General features: G+C 50.9%; 1 protein-coding gene across 2 annotated transcripts in view; it reads right to left on the bottom strand.

Annotated features, from left to right (window-relative positions):
• Window positions 1-13,596, bottom strand: part of LOC143962181 (phospholipid scramblase 3-like) — a 31,130-nt gene extending 17,534 nt beyond the window's left edge. Inside the window, exons 1-4 of one of the 2 annotated variants that reach the window (XM_077471514.1) lie at window positions 13,466-13,596; window positions 13,065-13,205; window positions 12,256-12,308; window positions 2,920-2,947 (exon numbers count right to left, since the gene is read on the bottom strand). In XM_077471514.1, coding sequence (XP_077327640.1) covers window positions 2,920-2,947; window positions 12,256-12,308; window positions 13,065-13,182 — 199 coding nt within the window. In that variant the 5' untranslated portion in view covers window positions 13,183-13,205; window positions 13,466-13,596. Of the gene's footprint in view, window positions 1-2,919; window positions 2,948-12,255; window positions 12,309-13,064; window positions 13,206-13,279; window positions 13,420-13,465 lie in introns of those variants that run through there. The other variant, XM_077471513.1, reaches the window with a different exon arrangement.
• Between the last annotated feature and the right edge of the window lie 4,632 nt (window positions 13,597-18,228).

Here is an 18,228-nt window from a genome sequence, read left to right as displayed (position 1 = left end):
TTTATTATAGCCAATGTGTATTTTTTTTCCAAAATGATCGCTCTTTTTTTTGTTTACAGCGCAAAAAAAAAAAAAAAATGCAGAGGTTATCAAATAATACCAGAAGAAAGCTCTATTTGTGGGATAAAAAAAGGACGTAAATTTTGTTTGGGTGCAACATGGACGCATGACCACGCAATTGTCAGTTAAAGCGACGTAGTGCCAAATCGCGGAAAAAATGGCCCCCGGTCATTCAGCAGCCAAATCTCCAGTGATTAATTCTAATGCGAAAAAAAAAACAAAAAACAATATATAACCCAATTTTTTTTTTGGTAATATATAAAAGATGATGTCACACCGCGTACATACATACCAAACACGACACGCTTTAAAATTTTACACGCCAGTGTAACGGCGACAAAAATGATGTAGATTTTACTCTCCATAGGTGTCGCTTTAAAAGCCTTTACAGGTCCCCACTTTATATGCACAGAGGAGGTCTGGTGCTGGAATTAATGCCCATCATCTGATGCTCGATGCACGTTCGCCTTTGCATGCTAGCTGGGGGGGGCTTAATTTTTAATTTTAATGCTTCATTTATTTTGTTTATACACTGTTGCTTGACTTTTTTTTTTTTTTTTTATCACTTTTATTGCTGTCACAAGGAACGTAAACATCCGTTGTGACAGCAATAGGCGCGAGACCGAGACAGGTACTCTTTATGAATATGTTTCAGGAGATTCCATTTAACGACCCCTTCCTTTTCTGAAATGAACACAGTGAGTGATCTGTATCCAGGTCCGGGACAAGGGGGTGGGCAGGAGGGGGCGGCTACCATGGGCACTGTGGTATCAAGAGAGGAGGGGGCAGCGCAAGGAGATTGGGGGGGGCGGTTGTGTTAGAAGGGGGGAATTTGGGGGGGGGGGGGCAGCAGCAGGTAAAAATTGTTCTAGGAGGGGAAAATGGCGGGGTGGTAGGAGTTGTGATTTGGGGGTATTTGTGCTGGGAGGGGGGATTTGGGGGGCAGTTGGGGGTATGAGTTGTTCTAGGAGGGGAAGATGGCGGGGTGCTAGGAGTTGGGATTTGGGGGTATTTGTGCTGGGAGGGGGAATTTTGGGAGCAGCAGGGGGTATTAATTGTTCTAGGAGGGGAAAATGGGGGAGGGGGTTCTAGGAGTTGTGATTTGGGGGTATTTGTGCTGGTAGAGGGACTTTGGGAGGCAGCAGGGGATGTGAATTGTTCTAGGAGGGGAAAATGGGGTAGGGGGTGCTAGGAGTTGTGATTTGGGGGTATTTGTGTTCAGAAGAGGGATTTGGCGGGCAGCAGGGGGGTGCTAGGAGTTGTGATTCGGGGTATTTGTGTTCAGAGGGGGAATTTGGGAGGCAGCAGGGGTTATGAATTGTTCTAGGAGGGGAAAATGGGGGAGGGGGGTGCTAGGAGTTGGGATTTGGGGGTATTTGTGCTGGGAGGGGGAATTTGGGGGGCAGCAGGGGTGTGAATTGTTTTAGGAGGGGAAAATGGGGGGAAGGGGTGCTAGGAGTTGGGATTTGGGGTATTTTTGCTGGGAGGGAGAATTTACGGGGGAAACAGGGGGTATGAATTGTTCTAGGAGGGGAAAATGGGGTAGGGGGTGCTAGGAGTTGTGATTTGGGGTATTTGTGTTCAGAGGGGGGATTTGGGGGGCAGCAGGGGGTATGAATTGTTCTAGGAGGGGAAAATGGGGGAGGGGGTTGCTAGGAGTTGTGATTTGGAGGTATTTGTCTTTGTAGGGGGGGAATTTGTGGGGCAGTTGGGGGTATGAATTGTTCTAGGAGGGGAAAATGGCGGGGTGCTAGGAGTTGTGATTTTGGGGTATTTGTGCTGGGAGGGGGAATTTGGGAGGCAGCAGGGGGTATGGATTGTTCTAGATGGGGAAATGGGGGGGGGGGTGATAGGAGTTGTGATTTTGGGGTATTTATGTTCAGAGGGGGAATTTTGGAGGCAGCAGGGGGTATGAATTGTTCCACATGGGAAAAATTGGGGGGGGGTGATGGGAGATTTCATTTGGGGGTATTTGTGCTGGGTGGGGGACTTTAGGAGGCAGCCGGGGGTATGAACTGTTCTAGGAGGGGAAATTGGGATGGGGGTTGCTAGGAGTAGTGATTTGATGGTATTTATGTTTGGAGGGGGAATTTGGGAGGCAGCAGGGGGTATGAATTGTTCTAGGAGGGGAAATTGGAGAGGGGGGTTGCTAGGAGTTGTGATTTGGGGGTATTTGTGTTGCGAGGGGGGTAATTTGGGGGGTAGCAGGGGGGATAAATTGTTCTAGGAGAAGAAATTGGGGGGGGGGGGGTTGCTAGGAGTTGTGATTTGTTTTTTTTTGTGTTGGGGGGGAAAAGGATTTGTGCTGGAGGGGGGTGGGGGTTTATTTTAGAAGAGGTGATCTGGAGGGAATGTGTGTTAGGAGGGATCATTTTTTGAGGGGGAGGTTTGTGCTAGTAGGAATGATTGGGAGATATTTGTGCTGCTGGGGGGGAGGCAGGGATTTTTGGGGAAAATAATTTATGCTATGAAGAGGGGGGATTTATGCTTAGGGGTAAGCATATAGATTAGCCCCCTTCTTGGGAAGGGGGAGGGGGTGCAGTTTGGTTCACCCTGGGCTCTAGATTGCCCCCGTACTGTCTGTACCGGCCGCTCCTGTGCTCATTCTTAACTGAAGCATGGTAAACTGTCAACTAGGCTTCAGTTTCCAGTTGCTTATCATCCCGCTACAACCACTTGAAGTCAGATGATGTACCAGGTACGTGATTTGGCTGCAAATGCATAAACACTAGAGGACCAATGAGTTTAGTGATCAGAAAATGAAGAACGCTGGGCATGGGGGGCTAGCAAGGATGGAGGAGATATCAAGAGGACTACATTTTTAGAATTATGATTTATGTTTCAACAAAAACAACTTACATGTCTGTTTTACATAGAGCTCACTGACCTGTAAAACAAAGAAGAACGAAACGTATCAATGTGCATCCATCCAACGTCATTAACACTACTGCCAACTGGACAACCTCAAACTCTGCCCCTATGGCGGATGTCCCCACCACCTCCGTCATCATCAGCTGATGGTCACCTCTACCACATTCATCAACCACCAGACTAGAGGTCTACCTGAACTGTACAGAGAAGCCATGGCAACACTTCTGATACTTCCAACACTTCTTCTTCTCCACTTTGGGTTTGCCATCTTGGGTATAAGAGCTGGTTGTGGCTTTCTGAGGAACCCACTGTGCATGTGCAAGCTGGCATGCAGTGGCTGCTGGTGCTCTATTTTTTTGGGTGGAGCGGCAAACCTGGCCCCTTCTCTCCCACCACCCCACCCCATTGCTCGGTCGATCGCCACGTCCCTTGCCTGCCCACCCATCAGCCCTGAACTTACCCCATCTGGGTCAAAGCTTCAGCAGCTTCCCCCTGCATCTCCTCCTAAGTTCCGGCGGCTGCTTTTCATCCTGGCCAATTGGGTCTAGGTACTCCCGGCCAATCGGGTCTTGGGACTCCCGGCCAATGGGGTCTTGGGACTCCCGGCCAATCGGGTCTTGGGACTCCCGGCCAATGGGGTCTTGGGACTCCCGGCCAATGGGGTCTTGGGACTCCCGGCCAATCGGGTCTTGGGACTCCCAGCCAATCGGGTCTTGGGACTCCCGGCCAATCGGGTCTTGGGACTCCCGGCCAATCGGGTCTTGGGACTCCCGGCCAATCGGGTCTTGGGACTCCCGACCCATCGGGTCTTAGGACTCCCGGCCCATCAAGTCTTAGGACTCCCGGCCCATCAAGTCTTAGGACTCCCAGCCCATCAAGTCTTAGGACTCCCAGCCCATCAGGTCTTAGGACTCCCGGCCCATCGGCTCTCAGTAAGTAAGAGGGGTGAGGTAAGTGGCGTAATCCTTGCCTAGGCAAGCATTGCCAAAGCAAAAGCGGGTATTGATAGAAAATCAGCACTCACACCACCCCTTCCCCAAAAAAAGAAAAAAAAAAACAAGCTGTTGGGAGAAAGCAAACCAATAGTGAAGTTCCAGTTTAACCAGTTCTTGCCCAGTCTATAGCAAAATTACAGCCGGGAGGGACTTTCGTCGATCTGGGTGGACTTCATATGACACCTTCCTTGATCGGACCGCGCTGCGGCGTAATCTGTCATCGGCTATGTCCACCAATGCCCGATCAGTGTACCAGCCTGCTTCCAGTACCATGTGGTCATTGTGACCAATCACAACAGGTCACATGACAATTGTAAACAATGTAAGGCTTCCTTTTCGTGCCATCCATTGTGTACCATTGTGTTGCTAGCTGTGATGGGTCACAGTGATCACACCGGTACAGACAGGGCCAATCACACCTAATCACAACAAAACTCAATGCATGACTCAGTTTCACTAAGTAAGAATGATTGCTTACAGCAGTGAGATTCACTGATATAAACAATCATAAATGTAGTATATATATATATATATATATATATATATATATATATATATATATATATATATATATATATATATATTTATATATATATATATAAATATAAATATACACAATATATATATATTATATATATATATATATATATATATATATATATATATATATATACTGATCAGTTCCCCAGAGAAATACAGTGTTACTTTGGTAACACTGCACAGCTCTGGTCACGTTGTGTAAAAAACAAAAATCCAAAAAAACAAACACAAAAGAAAATTTAAAAAAATAATAAAATATATTCTTTTTTTCTTAACATACTGTCACCAGTCAGTGTCCCTGATCACCATCATCACACCAGTCATACAATAACACTGCATTGCACTGGTGACAGTATGTAAAATGTAGAAATTATTTATTTATTTATTTATTTCCTCAATTTCCAAAAAATTATGACAAAAAATGACAACTTCAAAAAACTCGCAATGCCTCTTACAAAATACCTTGTACTTTCCACTTTCCAAAAAGGGATAATTTGGGAGATATTTGTACTGTCCTGGCAGAGTGTGGGAAGGGGGGTGGGAAGTGGGGAGTGTGGGATGTGGGGTGGGGAGAGAGGGAAATAGAGTTGGAAGTGGGGTGGACAGTGTGGGAAATGAGGTGGAGGTGGGGCTGGGGTGAAAGTGGGATGGGGGTGTGGAGTCTGGGAAGTGGGGTGGGGAGAGTGAGATGTGGGGAGTGCGGGAAGTGGGGTGGGGAGTGTGGGATATGGGGAGTGCAGAAAGTGAGGGGTGGGGAGTCTGGGAAGTGGGTTGGGGAGTGCCGGAAGTGGGGTGGGGAGTGTGGGATGTGGGGAGTGTAGGACGTGGGGAATGTGGGCCGTGGAGAGGGAGTGGGGTGGAGAGTGCGGGAAGTGGGGTGGGGTGTGCCGGAAGTGGGAAGTGTGGGGTGGGGTGTGCCGGAAGTGGGGTGCGGAATGCCGGAAGTGGAGGAGGGAGTGTGAGATGTGGGGAGGGAGTAGGGTGGAGAGTGCGGGAAGTGGGGTGGGGAGTACGGGAAGTGTGGGGTGGGGAGTGCCGGAAGTGGGGTGTGCAATGCTGGAAGTGGGGGAGGGAGTGTGGGACATGGGTTGGGGAGTGTGGGAAGTACCAGAAGTGGGGTGGAGAGAGTGAGATGTGGGGTAGGGAGTGCGGGAAGTGGAGTGGGGAGTGTGGGAAGTGGGGAAAGTGGGTTGGGGAGTGTGGGACATGGGGTGTGTAAAATGGGGTGGGAAGTGGGGTGGAGAGTGCCGGAAGTGGGGTGGGGAGTGTGGGACATGGGGTGGGGAGTGCAGGAAGTGGGATCGGGAGTGTGGGACATGGGGTGTGTAAAATGGGGTGGGAAGTGGGGTGGAGAGTGCCGGGAGTGGGGTGGGGAGTGTGGGACATGGGGTGGGGAGTGCAGGAAGTGGGATCGGGAGTGTGGGACATGGGTGGGGAGAGAGGGAAATGGGGTTGGAAGTGGGGTGGACAGTGTGGGAAGTGAGGTGGGGCTGGGGTGGAAGTGGGATAGGGGTAGAGAGTCTGGGAAGTGGGGTGGGGAGTGCGGGATATGGTGAGTCTGTGAAGTGGCAGTGGCAGAATTATAGTGGTCGCTGAGATCGCCAAGGCGACCGGGCCCCATGCTGCAGGGGGCCCTTGAGGGCACCCCTGTATATCTGAAGGAGCGGGCGGCTGAGACCGAGCTCCCCAATCTTCAGCCGAAGTGTAATCGGCACTGTGCGCTGTGCGGGGAGCTCGGAGTCATCACACTGCTTATAACTAAAGTGAAAGCAGTGTGTGCTCTTTGTCTCCCCCTACAGTGCAGTACCCGGCAGGAAGAGGTAAGATAAAGCACTGCCGTTTTAAAAAAAAGACTTTATGTGTGTGTGTGCATTTTTGTGTGTGTGCATGTGTATGTGTATGTGTGTGCATGTATGTGTATGTGCATGTGTGTAGATGGCGAGAGGGCGGGGGGGCACACTGGGGGCATTCAAGGGCACACTAGCAGCATTTGATGGCACACTGGCAGCGTTTAATGGCACAATGGCTGCCAGTGGCGTAACTAGAACCTTCAGGGCCCCGATGCAGGAAACCATGAAGGGTCCCCCTGACAGGACCCTTTACTCCGAGTTTGGTGGCGGAACAGCAGGGCCCGGTTGCAAGTGGGTGGCTGCATGTAAAGGAACAAATTTCTCCATTTGCCGCCGCTTCTCCACCTCTCCCTCCAGCAGGCATTCAGCGGCTGCAGGAGGAAAATGGAGAGACGGGTTCCTCTATGTCGGTGTTTCTCAATCTTTTTCCAGTCAGGGCCCCCTTTAAGTACATCCCCCCCCCCCAGGTGAATGGGCTGCACTCCAACCCCCCTGCAACTGTGTGCATTGCATGTAGTTGCAGCATAGTGATGATGCATTTAAGGGGTTGTAAACCCTTGTGTTTTTTCACCTTAATCCATCCTATGCATTAAGGTGAAAAAACACCTGGCAGTCACCGGAACCCCAGCCCCCCCCCCGTTTTACTTACCTGAGCCCTGGAACTTCACCGGGGTTCTCGGCTCCTGATTGGATAGATTGATAGCAGCTCAGCCATTGGCTACCACTGCTGTTAATCAAATCCAATGACGCGGGCGTCGGGGGCGCCTGCAAGGTAACCCCCCCCCCCCCCCGGGAGAATGCTTCTCATAGGGGATTGTCTGATAAGAGGAGGAGCCACAAGAGCCACCGAGGGACTCCAGAATACAAGGTTCGGGGCCACTCTGTGCAAAACGAGCTGCACAGTGAGGGTAAGTATAACATGTTTGTTATAAAAAAAAAAGCAGCAAACCTTTACAATCACATTAAGGGATTAATACAGGTGGTCAGGAGGCAACATATTGCCCCTTTACCAGCTGTCAAATGCCTCTGAAAAGGGATCTGAGCACAGATCGCTTTTCAGAGGAATAGCATTTTTTTTTGCTGGTACTTTGAACAAGCAAGAAAAAAAAAACAGTTCTGATTCTACACATATGGGGTAGGGCTGGGGAAAAAAATCGATTTGAATCTTGAATCGAGTTGAGAGGTCAAATTTGATTCAAATTTTCAGCAAATAGTTTTTGTAAGATATTTATTTTTTCACCAGGATCGGTGCTGACACCGCACCAGTCCTGAGGAGCTGCGGACAGGAGTTTTTAGGTGAGGCCACGGCTTCGGCCTAGTCCGTGAGGCCGGACCCACAGACTAGGACTAGGCCTCACCTAAAAACTCCTGCCCGCAACTCCTCAGGACTGGTGCGGTGTCCATAAATAAAACTAGACAACCCCCTATGAGAAGCGCTCTCCCGGGGGGGTTACCTTGCAGGCGCCCCCAACGCCCGCGTCATTGGATTTGATTAACAGCAGTGGTAGCCAATGGCTGAGCTGGTATCAATCTATCCAATCAGGAGCCGAGAACCCCGGTGAAGTTCCAGGGCTCAGGTAAGTAGTACGGGGGGGGGGCTGGGGTTCCGGTGACTGCCAGGTGTTTTTTCACCTTAATGCATAGGATGGATTAAGGTGAAAAAACACGAGGGTTTACAACCCCTTAAATGCATCATCACTATGCTGCAACTACATGCAATGTACACAGCTGCAGGGTGGTTGCAGTGCAGCCCATTCACCTAGGGGGGTGTACTTAAAGGGCGCCCTGACTGGAAAAAGATTGAGAAACACCGACATAGAGGAACCGGTCTCTCCATTTTCCTCCTGCAGCCACTGAATGCCTGTGGGAGGGAGAGGTGGAGAAGCGGCGGCAAATGGAGAAATTGGTTCCTTTACATGCAGCCACCCACTTGCAACCGGGCCCTGTTGTTCCACCACCAAACTCGGAGTAAAGGGCCCTGTCAGGGGGGCCCTTCATGGCTTCTTGCATTGGGGCCCTGAAGGTTCTAGTTATGCCACTGGGAAGTGGGGTGGGGAGTGCGGGATATGGGGAGTGCAGAATGTGTGGGGTGGGGAGTCTGGGAAGTGGGGTGAGGAGTCTGGGAAGTGGGGTGGGGAGTGCAGGATATGGGGAGTGCAGAATGTGTGGGGTGGGGAGTCTGGGAAGTGGGGTGGGGAGTCTGGGAAGTGGGGTGGGGAGTGCGGGATATGGGGAGTGCAGAATGTGTGGGGTGGGGAGTCTGGGAAGTGGGGTGGGGAGTCTGGGAAGTGGGGTGGGGAGTGCGGGATATGGGGAGTGCAGAATGTGTGGGGTGGGGAGACTGGGAAGTGGGGTGAGGAGTCTGGGAAGTGGGGTGGGGAGTGCGGGATATGGGGAGTGCAGAATGTGTGGGGTGGGGAGTCTGGGAAGTGGGGTGGGGAGTCTGGGAAGTGGGGTGGGGAGTGCGGGATATGGGGAGTGCAGAATGTGTGGGGTGGGGAGTCTGGGAAGTGGGGTGAGGAGTCTGGGAAGTGGGGTGGGGAGTGCGGGATATGGGGAGTGCAGAATGTGTGGGGTGGGGAGTCTGGGAAGTGGGGTGGGGAGTCTGGGAAGTGGGGTGGGGAGTGCGGGATATGGGGAGTGCAGAATGTGTGGGGTGGGGAGTCTGGGAAGTGGGGTGGGGAGTCTGGGAAGTGGGGTGGGGAGTGCGGGATATGGGGAGTGCAGAATGTGTGGGGTGGGGAGTCTGGGAAGTGGGGTGAGGAGTCTGGGAAGTGGGGTGGGGAGTGCGGGATATGGGGAGTGCAGAATGTGTGGGGTGGGGAGTCTGGGAAGTGGGGTGGGGAGTCTGGGAAGTGGGGTGGGGAGTGCGGGATATGGGGAGTGCAGAATGTGTGGGGTGGGGAGTCTGGGAAGTGGGGTGGGGAGTCTGGGAAGTGGGGTGGGGAGTGCGGGATATGGGGAGTGCAGAATGTGTGGGGTGGGGAGTCTGGGAAGTGGGGTGGGGAGTCTGGGAAGTGGGGTGGGGAGTGCGGGATATGGGGAGTGCAGAATGTGTGGGGTGGGGAGTCTGGGAAGTGGGGTGAGGAGTCTGGGAAGTGGGGTGGGGAGTGCGGGATATGGGGAGTGCAGAATGTGTGGGGTGGGGAGTCTGGGAAGTGGGGTGGGGAGTCTGGGAAGTGGGGTGGGGAGTCTGGGAAGTGGGGTGGGGAGTGCGGGATATGGGGAGTGCAGAATGTGTGGGGTGGGGAGTCTGGGAAGTGGGGTGAGGAGTCTGGGAAGTGGGGTGGGGAGTGCGGGATATGGGGAGTGCAGAATGTGTGGGGTGGGGAGTCTGGGAAGTGGGGTGGGGAGTGCGGGATATGGGGAGTGCAGAATGTGTGGGGTGGGGAGTCTGGGAAGTGGGGTGAGGAGTCTGGGAAGTGGGGTGGGGAGTGCGGGATATGGGGAGTGCAGAATGTGTGGGGTGGGGAGTCTGGGAAGTGGGGTGGGGAGTCTGGGAAGTGGGGTGGGGAGTTCGGGATATGGGGAGTGCAGAATGTGTGGGGTGGGGAGTCTGGGAAGTGGGGTGAGGAGTCTGGGAAGTGGGGTGGGGAGTGCGGGATATGGGGAGTGCAGAATGTGTGGGGTGGGGAGTCTGGGAAGTGGGGTGGGGAGTGCGGGATATGGGGAGTGCAGAATGTGTGGGGTGGGGAGTCTGGGAAGTGGGGTGGGGAGTGCGGGATATGGGGAGTGCAGAATGTGTGGGGTGGGGAGTCTGGGAAGTGGGGTGGGGAGTCTGGGAAGTGGGGTGGGGAGTGCAGGATATGGGGAGTGCAGAATGTGTGGGGTGGGGAGTCTGGGAAGTGGGGTGGGGAGTGGCAGAAGTGGGGTGGGGAGTGCGGGATATGGGGAGTGCAGAATGTGTGGGGGGGGGAGTCTGGGAAGTGGGGTGGGGAGTGCGGGATATGGGGAGTGCAGAATGTGTGGGGTGGGGAGTCTGGGAAGTGGGGTGGGGAGTGCGGGATATGGGGAGTGCAGAATGTGTGGGGTGGGGAGTCTGGGAAGTGGGGTGGGGAGTGCGGGATATGGGGAGTGCAGAATGTGTGGGGTGGGGAGTCTGGGAAGTGGGGTGGGGAGTCTGGGAAGTGGGGTGGGGAGTGCGGGATATGGGGAGTGCAGAATGTGTGGGGTGGGGAGTCTGGGAAGTGGGGTGAGGAGTCTGGGAAGTGGGGTGGGGAGTGCGGGATATGGGGAGTGCAGAATGTGTGGGGTGGGGAGTCTGGGAAGTGGGGTGGGGAGTGCGGGATATGGGGAGTGCAGAATGTGTGGGGTGGGGAGTCTGGGAAGTGGGGTGGGGAGTCTGGGAAGTGGGGTGGGGAGTGCGGGATATGGGGAGTGCAGAATGTGTGGGGTGGGGAGTCTGGGAAGTGGGGTGGGGAGTCTGGGAAGTGGGGCGGGGAGTGCGGGATATGGGGAGTGCAGAATGTGTGGGGTGGGGAGTCTGGGAAGTGGGGTGGGGAGTGGCAGAAGTGGGGTGGGGAGTGCGGGATATGGGGAGTGCAGAATGTGTGGGGTGGGGAGTCTGGGAAGTGGGGTGGGGAGTGCGGGATATGGGGAGTGCAGAATGTGTGGGGTGGGGAGTCTGGGAAGTGGGGTGGGGAGTGCGGGATATGGGGAGTGCAGAATGTGTGGGGTGGGGAGTCTGGGAAGTGGGGTGGGGAGTCTGGGAAGTGGGGTGGGGAGTGCGGGATATGGGGAGTGCAGAATGTGTGGGGTGGGGAGTCTGGGAAGTGGGGTGGGGAGTCTGGGAAGTGGGGTGGGGAGTGCGGGATATGGGGAGTGCAGAATGTGTGGGGTGGGGAGTCTGGGAAGTGGGGTGAGGAGTCTGGGAAGTGGGGTGGGGAGTGCGGGATATGGGGAGTGCAGAATGTGTGGGGTGGGGTGTCTGGGAAGTGGGGTGGGGAGTCTGGGAAGTGGGGTGGGGAGTGCGGGATATGGGGAGTGCAGAATGTGTGGGGTGGGGAGTCTGGGAAGTGGGGTGGGGAGTCTGGGAAGTGGGGTGGGGAGTGCGGGATATGGGGAGTGCAGAATGTGTGGGGTGGGGAGTCTGGGAAGTGGGGTGGGGAGTGGCAGAAGTGGGGAGTGTGGGAAGTGGGGTGGGGAGTGGCAGAAGTGAGGAGTGTGGGATAGGGAGTCTAGAAAGTGGGGTGGGGAATTCGGAATGTGAGATGGGGAGTGCGGGAAGCTTTTGTCTGTTGGGTTGGAAAGTGTTAAAGCTCGGAGGTTTGCTTGGCGTTGGGAAGGTTGGAGATTGAATGGTTAACAAGAAAGTTTTTATTTTTTATTTTTAGAGTGAGTGTTAGGCCGCGTACACACGGGCGGACTGTTCGCCCAACTTTGTCCGCTGAACAGTGTTTCAGCGGACAGTCCGCTCGTGTGTGGGCTTCAGCGGATAGTTTCAGCGGACAGTCTGTCGAACAAAGTTTTTCGGAATTTCCGTAAGACAGTCCGCTGAAACTTGGTTTCAGCGGACAGTCCCCTCGTGTGTAGGCTTGTTCGACAAACTAAGTTTCGCGCATGCTCAGAAAGGATTTACACGCCGAAGGTTGCATTGCAGTGTATAGGACGTCGAATTTCTCGTCCCGTCGTACGTGCCGTTCACGTCATCGCGCACGGTTTCAGCGGACTGTTCGTTAATCGTGTGTGGTCAAGTCCGTTCATGCTAATTTTGAGCGGACTGTTTGTCGGATTGCTCGTGTGTACGCGGCCTTAGATAAACACATTTTCATGTTTGTATTGATGAGAAACTTGAATATGTTTGTACACCCCCCCCCCCCCCCCCCCCATGAGATAAGTGGAGTTGGTTTGGCCCATTACTTGTTAAATAATGTATATCAATGTGATAGACAAAGAATAGATCCTGAGAGCAAATCTGTTGAGTTCCGATAACATCTCACCTGGAGCAGATTCTCCAGACCGGGGGGGACTACCGGAACTCCAGCCATGATACCTGCAATAGATAGATAAATAGATAGATAGATAGACAGATAGATAGACAGATAGATAGACAGATAGATAGATAGATAGATAGATAGATAGATAGATAGATAGATAGATAGATAGATAGATAGATAGATAGATAGATAGATAGATAGATAGATAGATAGATATCGATAGATAGATAGATAGATAGATATCGATAGATAGATAGATAGATAGATAGATAGATAGATAGATAGATAGATAGATAGATAGATAGATAGATAGGATAGATAGATAGATAAGATAGATAGATAGATAAGATAGATAGATAGATAAGATAGATAGATAGATAGATAGATAGATAGATAGATAGATAGATAGATAGATAAGATAGATAGATAGATAAGATAGATAGATAGATAGATAGATAGATAGATAGATAGATAGATAGATAGATAGATAGATAGATAGATAGATAGATAGATAAGATAGATAGATAGATAAGATAGATAGATAAGATAGATAGGTAGATTCTAAAGAGCAATAAGGATCATGAAGAAGATTTTTGTAAGGTGGGAGGTTTGATCTGGAGAACATCCAAGCGTGATCTCTCGCTGACCACCACACAATTGCTAAATACATTATATCATATCTCTCTCTCTCTCTCTCTCTCTCTCTATATATATATATATATATATATATATATATATATATATATATATACACAGTATATACACACATATATACAGACCCTGGTGATGTCAGATGACGGAGAAGGACTTACCTTTGGAGGTTGTTGCTGTGCAGTAATCAGGGCGTTGTTCTGTCATCTCCCAGGAAACACCATGGTGGTTCTCAGAGGACGTCTCACCTCCATCCTGTAGCCGAGAAGCTGAGATCATTCCTCAGACAGGTCCTCTTCATTCTATAGGAAGAGGCGATATTAGGACGTGTGATAGGATGCAGCACCCGGGGGGGAGGATGGAAGACATTGATTACCAGAACAATGGAGGAGACCGTCTCTTATGAATAGCTGGAGGATGGCGATATCATGCTGTGTGCTGAACGGATCTCTAGACAAAAGCTGCACGGAGACGATGCTGAGCCCCTCTCAGACACCGTCCATCCTCCCACCACAATTACTCAGCACCGTACATTCATGTCTCCATAAAGAATACCTCTCACCCGCCAAATACTCTCACGTAGGGCAGTGTTTCTCAACTCCAGTCCTCAAGGCGCCCCCGACGGGTCATGTTTTCAGCCTGCCCGTTATTTTACACAGGCGATACCATCCGTTTCACTGCCTTAGTAATTACCATAGCCGTTTCATCCGAGGGAAATCCTGAAAACATGACCTGTCGGGGCGCCTTGAGGACTGGAGTTGAGAAACACTGATGCAGGGGTTAATCCCTTGTGATCGCAATAAAGTAAAAAAAAAAAAAAAATAATAATAATGAAAAGACAAAAAGTTAAAAAGAATTATAATTAAAAAAATCAATCATAAGCATAAATAATAATAAAAAAAGTGCTCAAAAATTAACCATAACCGTAAATAAAAACAAAATAATATAAAACATTTTAAAAAGTATAACAAAATGTACTTAAAAAAAATTAACTGTAAACACAAATAAAAAACAATAAAATAAAAAAGCTTAGACAGTACCAGTTGGACCTCTCTGATAGAGTCTTCTCATTTGGCCAGGACCAGATGAACCTCTCTGATAGGGTATTCTCATTTGGACAGGACCAGGTGGACTTCTCTGATAGAGTCTTTTCATTTGGAAAGGACCAGTTGGACCTCTCTGATAGAGTCTTCTCATTTGGAAAGGACTAGATGGACCTCTCCTATATAGTCTTCTCATTTGGACAGGACCAGGTGGACCTCTCCTATATAGTCTTCTCATTTGGACAGGACCAGGTGGACCTTTCCTATATAGTCTTCTCATTTGGACAGGACCAGGTGGACCTCTCTGATAGAGTCTTCTCATTTGGAAAGGACCAGGTGGACCTCCCTGATAGAGTCTTCTCATTTTGAAAGGACCAGATGGACCTCTCTGATAGAGTCTTCTCATTTGGAAAGGACCAGTTGGACCTCTCTGATAGAGTTTTCTCATTTGGCCAGGACCAGATGAACCTCTCTGATAGGGTATTCTCATTTGGACAGGACCAGGTGGAGTTCTCTGATAGAGTCTTTTCATTTGGACAGGACCAGTTGGACCTCTCTGATAGAGTCTTCTCATTTGGAAAGGACCAGATTGACCTCTCTGATAGAGTTTTCTCATTTGGACAGGACCAGGTGGACCTCTCCTATATAGTCTTCTCATTTGGACAGGACCAGGTGGACCTCTCTGATATAGTCTTCTCATTTGGAAAGGACCAGGTGGCCTTCTCTGATAGTTTCCTCATTTGGACAGGACCAGGTGGACTTCTCTGATAGAGTCTTTTCATTTGGACAGGACCAGTTGGACCTCTCCGATAGAGTCTTCTCATTTGGAAAGGACCAGATGGACCTCTCTGATAGAGTTTTCTCATTTGGCCAGGACCAGATGAACCTCTCTGATAGGGTATTCTCATTTGGACAGGACCAGGTGGACTTCTCTGATAGAGTCTTTTCATTTGGACAGGACCAGTTGGACCTCTCTGATAGAGTCTTCTCATTTGGACAGGACCAGGTGGACCTCTCCTATATAGTCTTCTCATTTGGACAGGACCAGGTGGACCTCTCTGATAGAGTCTTCTCATTTGGAAAGGACCAGGTGGACCTCTCTGATAGAGTTTTCTCATTTGGACAGGACCAGGTGGACCTCTCCTATATAGTCTTCTCATTTGGACAGGACCAGGTGGACCTCTCTGATAGAGTCTTCTCATTTGGAAAGGACCAGGTGGACCTCCCTGATAGAGTCTTCTCATTTGGAAAGGACCAGATGGACCTCTCTGATAGAGTCTTCTCATTTGGACAGGACCAGGTGGACCTCTCCTATATAGTCTTCTCATTTGGACAGGACCAGGTGGACCTCTCCTATATAGTCTTCTCATTTGGAAAGGACCAGGTGGCCTTGTCTGATAGTTTCCTCATTTGGCCAGGACCAGATGAACCTCTGTGGTAGAGTCTTCTCATTTGGACAGGACTAGATTGACCTTCCCCTTGGGGGGGGTGATATAGGGGGGAATTAAAGATCCATATCAGAGTGCTTCTGATGTCATGTTTTTTTTTTTTTTGGGGGGGGGGGGGGGGGCTCAAGGGGACAATAAAGATTTTTCAAAATCAGAAGGGAGGTAGTGCTCTACCCAGGGCTTCCACAAACGTTCATTTTTTTGGTTCTGTAAAGGAAGACTGCTTCTATTTTGGCATTGATTATGGCTCTGGTGAATGTTTTTGATCTCTACAATATTAATATAGGGTGTTTTCCAGGCCTTGGCGATGGTTTACTTCGCTGCGGTGGTAACCTTCAGGAGGAGTTTAAATTGTAGGCAAATCACTTCCAAAGGTTTTACATTGAGCAAGGCCGTGGCTGGGTCTGGGTCCAGTGAGCTGTTAATCACAGCGGAGAGGATATGGAAAATTTCAGTCCAAATTTCCTTTGCCAGTGAGCAGGTCCACCAAATGTGGTGATGGGTACATGCTTCTGTGCAGCTGCAAAAGCAGTAGGGGGGGGGGGGTGGTATGTGGCCATTTTGGGCAGGGACGGGGCACCAGTGCATGAGGACTTTGCAGTTTGTCTCTAGCGCCACAATATTTTGTGAGGCCGATTTGGTAGCTCCCCATATATCTGACCAGTCTTTGGCATCTAGTTGGAGCCTCAGATCTCTCTCTCCCACTTGATAGAGTCTTCTCATTTGGACAGTACCAGATGGACCTACCTGATAGAGTCTGCTCATTTGGACAGTACCAGATGGACCTACCTGATAGAGTCTTCTCATTTGGACAGGACCAGATGGACCTCCCTGATAGAGTCTTCCCATTTGGACAGTACCAGATGGACCTCCCAGATAGAGTCTTATCATTTGGACAGTACCAGATGGACCTCCCTGATAGAGTCTTCTCATTTGGACAGTACCAGATGGACCTCCCTGATAGAGTCTTCTCATTTGGACAGTACCAGATGGACCTCCCAGATAGAGTCTTCTAATTTGGACAGTACCAGATGGACCTCCCTGATAGAGTCTTCTTATTTGGACAGTACCAGATGGACCTACCTGATAGAGTCTTCTCATTTGGACAGTAACAGATGGACCTCCCTGATAGAGTCTTCTCATTTGGACAGTACCAGATGGACCTCCCTGATAGAGTCTTCTTATTTGGACAGTACCAGATGGACCTCCCTGATAGAATCTTCTCATTTGGGCAGTTGGCTTGGTTTGATTACTCATCTTCATCCTCAGAGCTGAGCACTGCAGCCCAGAACCCCTGAACATTTTTTGTATTCCTTGTTTTCTCTGGAATCTTCATCATCCTCCAACTAATTTTGTGTGTGCTGAGATAAAGGGCAAAACATTTCGACCTTCGTGGACTCGTGGAAGTAAAGTTGTGGACAGGTTTTCACTGCAGACGTCACTGGAAGAACTCTCTGTGGCAACACATTTATAGAGCCTGCTGCCTCCTGCACACTAGCAGAGATTTGCACTATAAGGCAGCGGTCGGTCCCCAACCTTTTTGGGACCTGTTTCTTGGTAGAGGTTTTTTCCAAGGACCAGGGCGTGATGGTGTCGGGGTTGAGGGGGAATTTTTTGTAGGCAGGTGATTTGCTGGGCAAATGGCTTGTGTTAGCAGTTCAATCACCTTGACACGTCGCTTGATATGGTGTCAGGATGATTGAATCACATTATTTCTATTACTAGACCATAATGCAGAATCAGTGGGAGCTCTGAGTGTGTCACTTGCCACCAGATGCAGCGTGCCACTGTAGCCTGCCACCAGATGCAGCATGCCCCATTCCACCATCGCCTGCCACCACATGCAGCGTGCCACTTCCCACTGTCACCAGCCATCAAAAACCGCGTGCCCCTTTCCACCATTGCCTGCTACCAGATGCAGCTTGTTACTTGCCACCGTCGCCCACCACCAGATGCAGCGTGCCCCTTGCCACCATCACCTGCCACCGGATGCAGCTTGCCACTTGCCACCATCCCCAGCCACCAGATGCAGCATGCCATTTGCCCCCGTTGCCTGCCATCAGATACAGCATGTCACTTGCCACCCATAGCCTGCCACCAGATGCAGTGTGTCACTTGCCACCTGAAGCCTGACTCCAAATGCATCATGTCACTTTTCACCCGTAGCCTGCAACCAAATGCAGCGTGCCACTTGCCACTATCACCTGCCACCAGATACAGCTTGCCCCTTGCCACCATTGCTTGCCACCAGATGTAGCATGTCACTTGTCACCGTAGCCTGCCACCACATGTAGCATGGCACTTGACACCATCACCTGCCACCACATACAGCATGGCAACTGACACCATCACCTGCCACCTGATGCAGCATGTCACTTGCCACCCATGGCCTGCCACCAGATGCAGCGTGCCACTTCCCACTGTCACCTGCCTCCAGACGCAGCGTGCCCCTTTTCAGCATTCACTGCCACCACATGCAGCTTGTTACTTGCCACTGTTGCCTGCCACCTGATGCAGCATGTCACTTGCCCCCCATAGCCTACCACCAGATGCAGCGTGCCCCTTGCCACCATCACCTGCCACAAGATACAGCTTGTCACCATCCCCAGCCACCAGATGCAGCTTGTCCCTTGCTACTGTCACCTGCCATCTGATGCAGCATGCCATTTGCCACTGTTGCCTGCCACCAGATGCAACTTGCCACCCACAGGCAGCCACCAGATGCAGCGTGTCACTTGCCATCCATAGCCTGCCACCAAATGCAGCGTGCCACTTGCTAACTGTAGCCTGCCACCAGATGCAGCATGCCACTTGCCATCCGTAGCCTGCCACCA

Source organism: Lithobates pipiens, unplaced genomic scaffold, assembly GCF_037356315.1.
Source record: "Lithobates pipiens isolate NorthernLeopardFrog02 unplaced genomic scaffold, aLitPip1_a1.2 Scaffold_8, whole genome shotgun sequence".
Taxonomy (NCBI): domain Eukaryota; kingdom Metazoa; phylum Chordata; class Amphibia; order Anura; family Ranidae; genus Lithobates; species Lithobates pipiens.
Note: the sequence above shows the minus strand (reverse complement) of the source record. Positions and strands in the feature narration are given on the sequence as shown.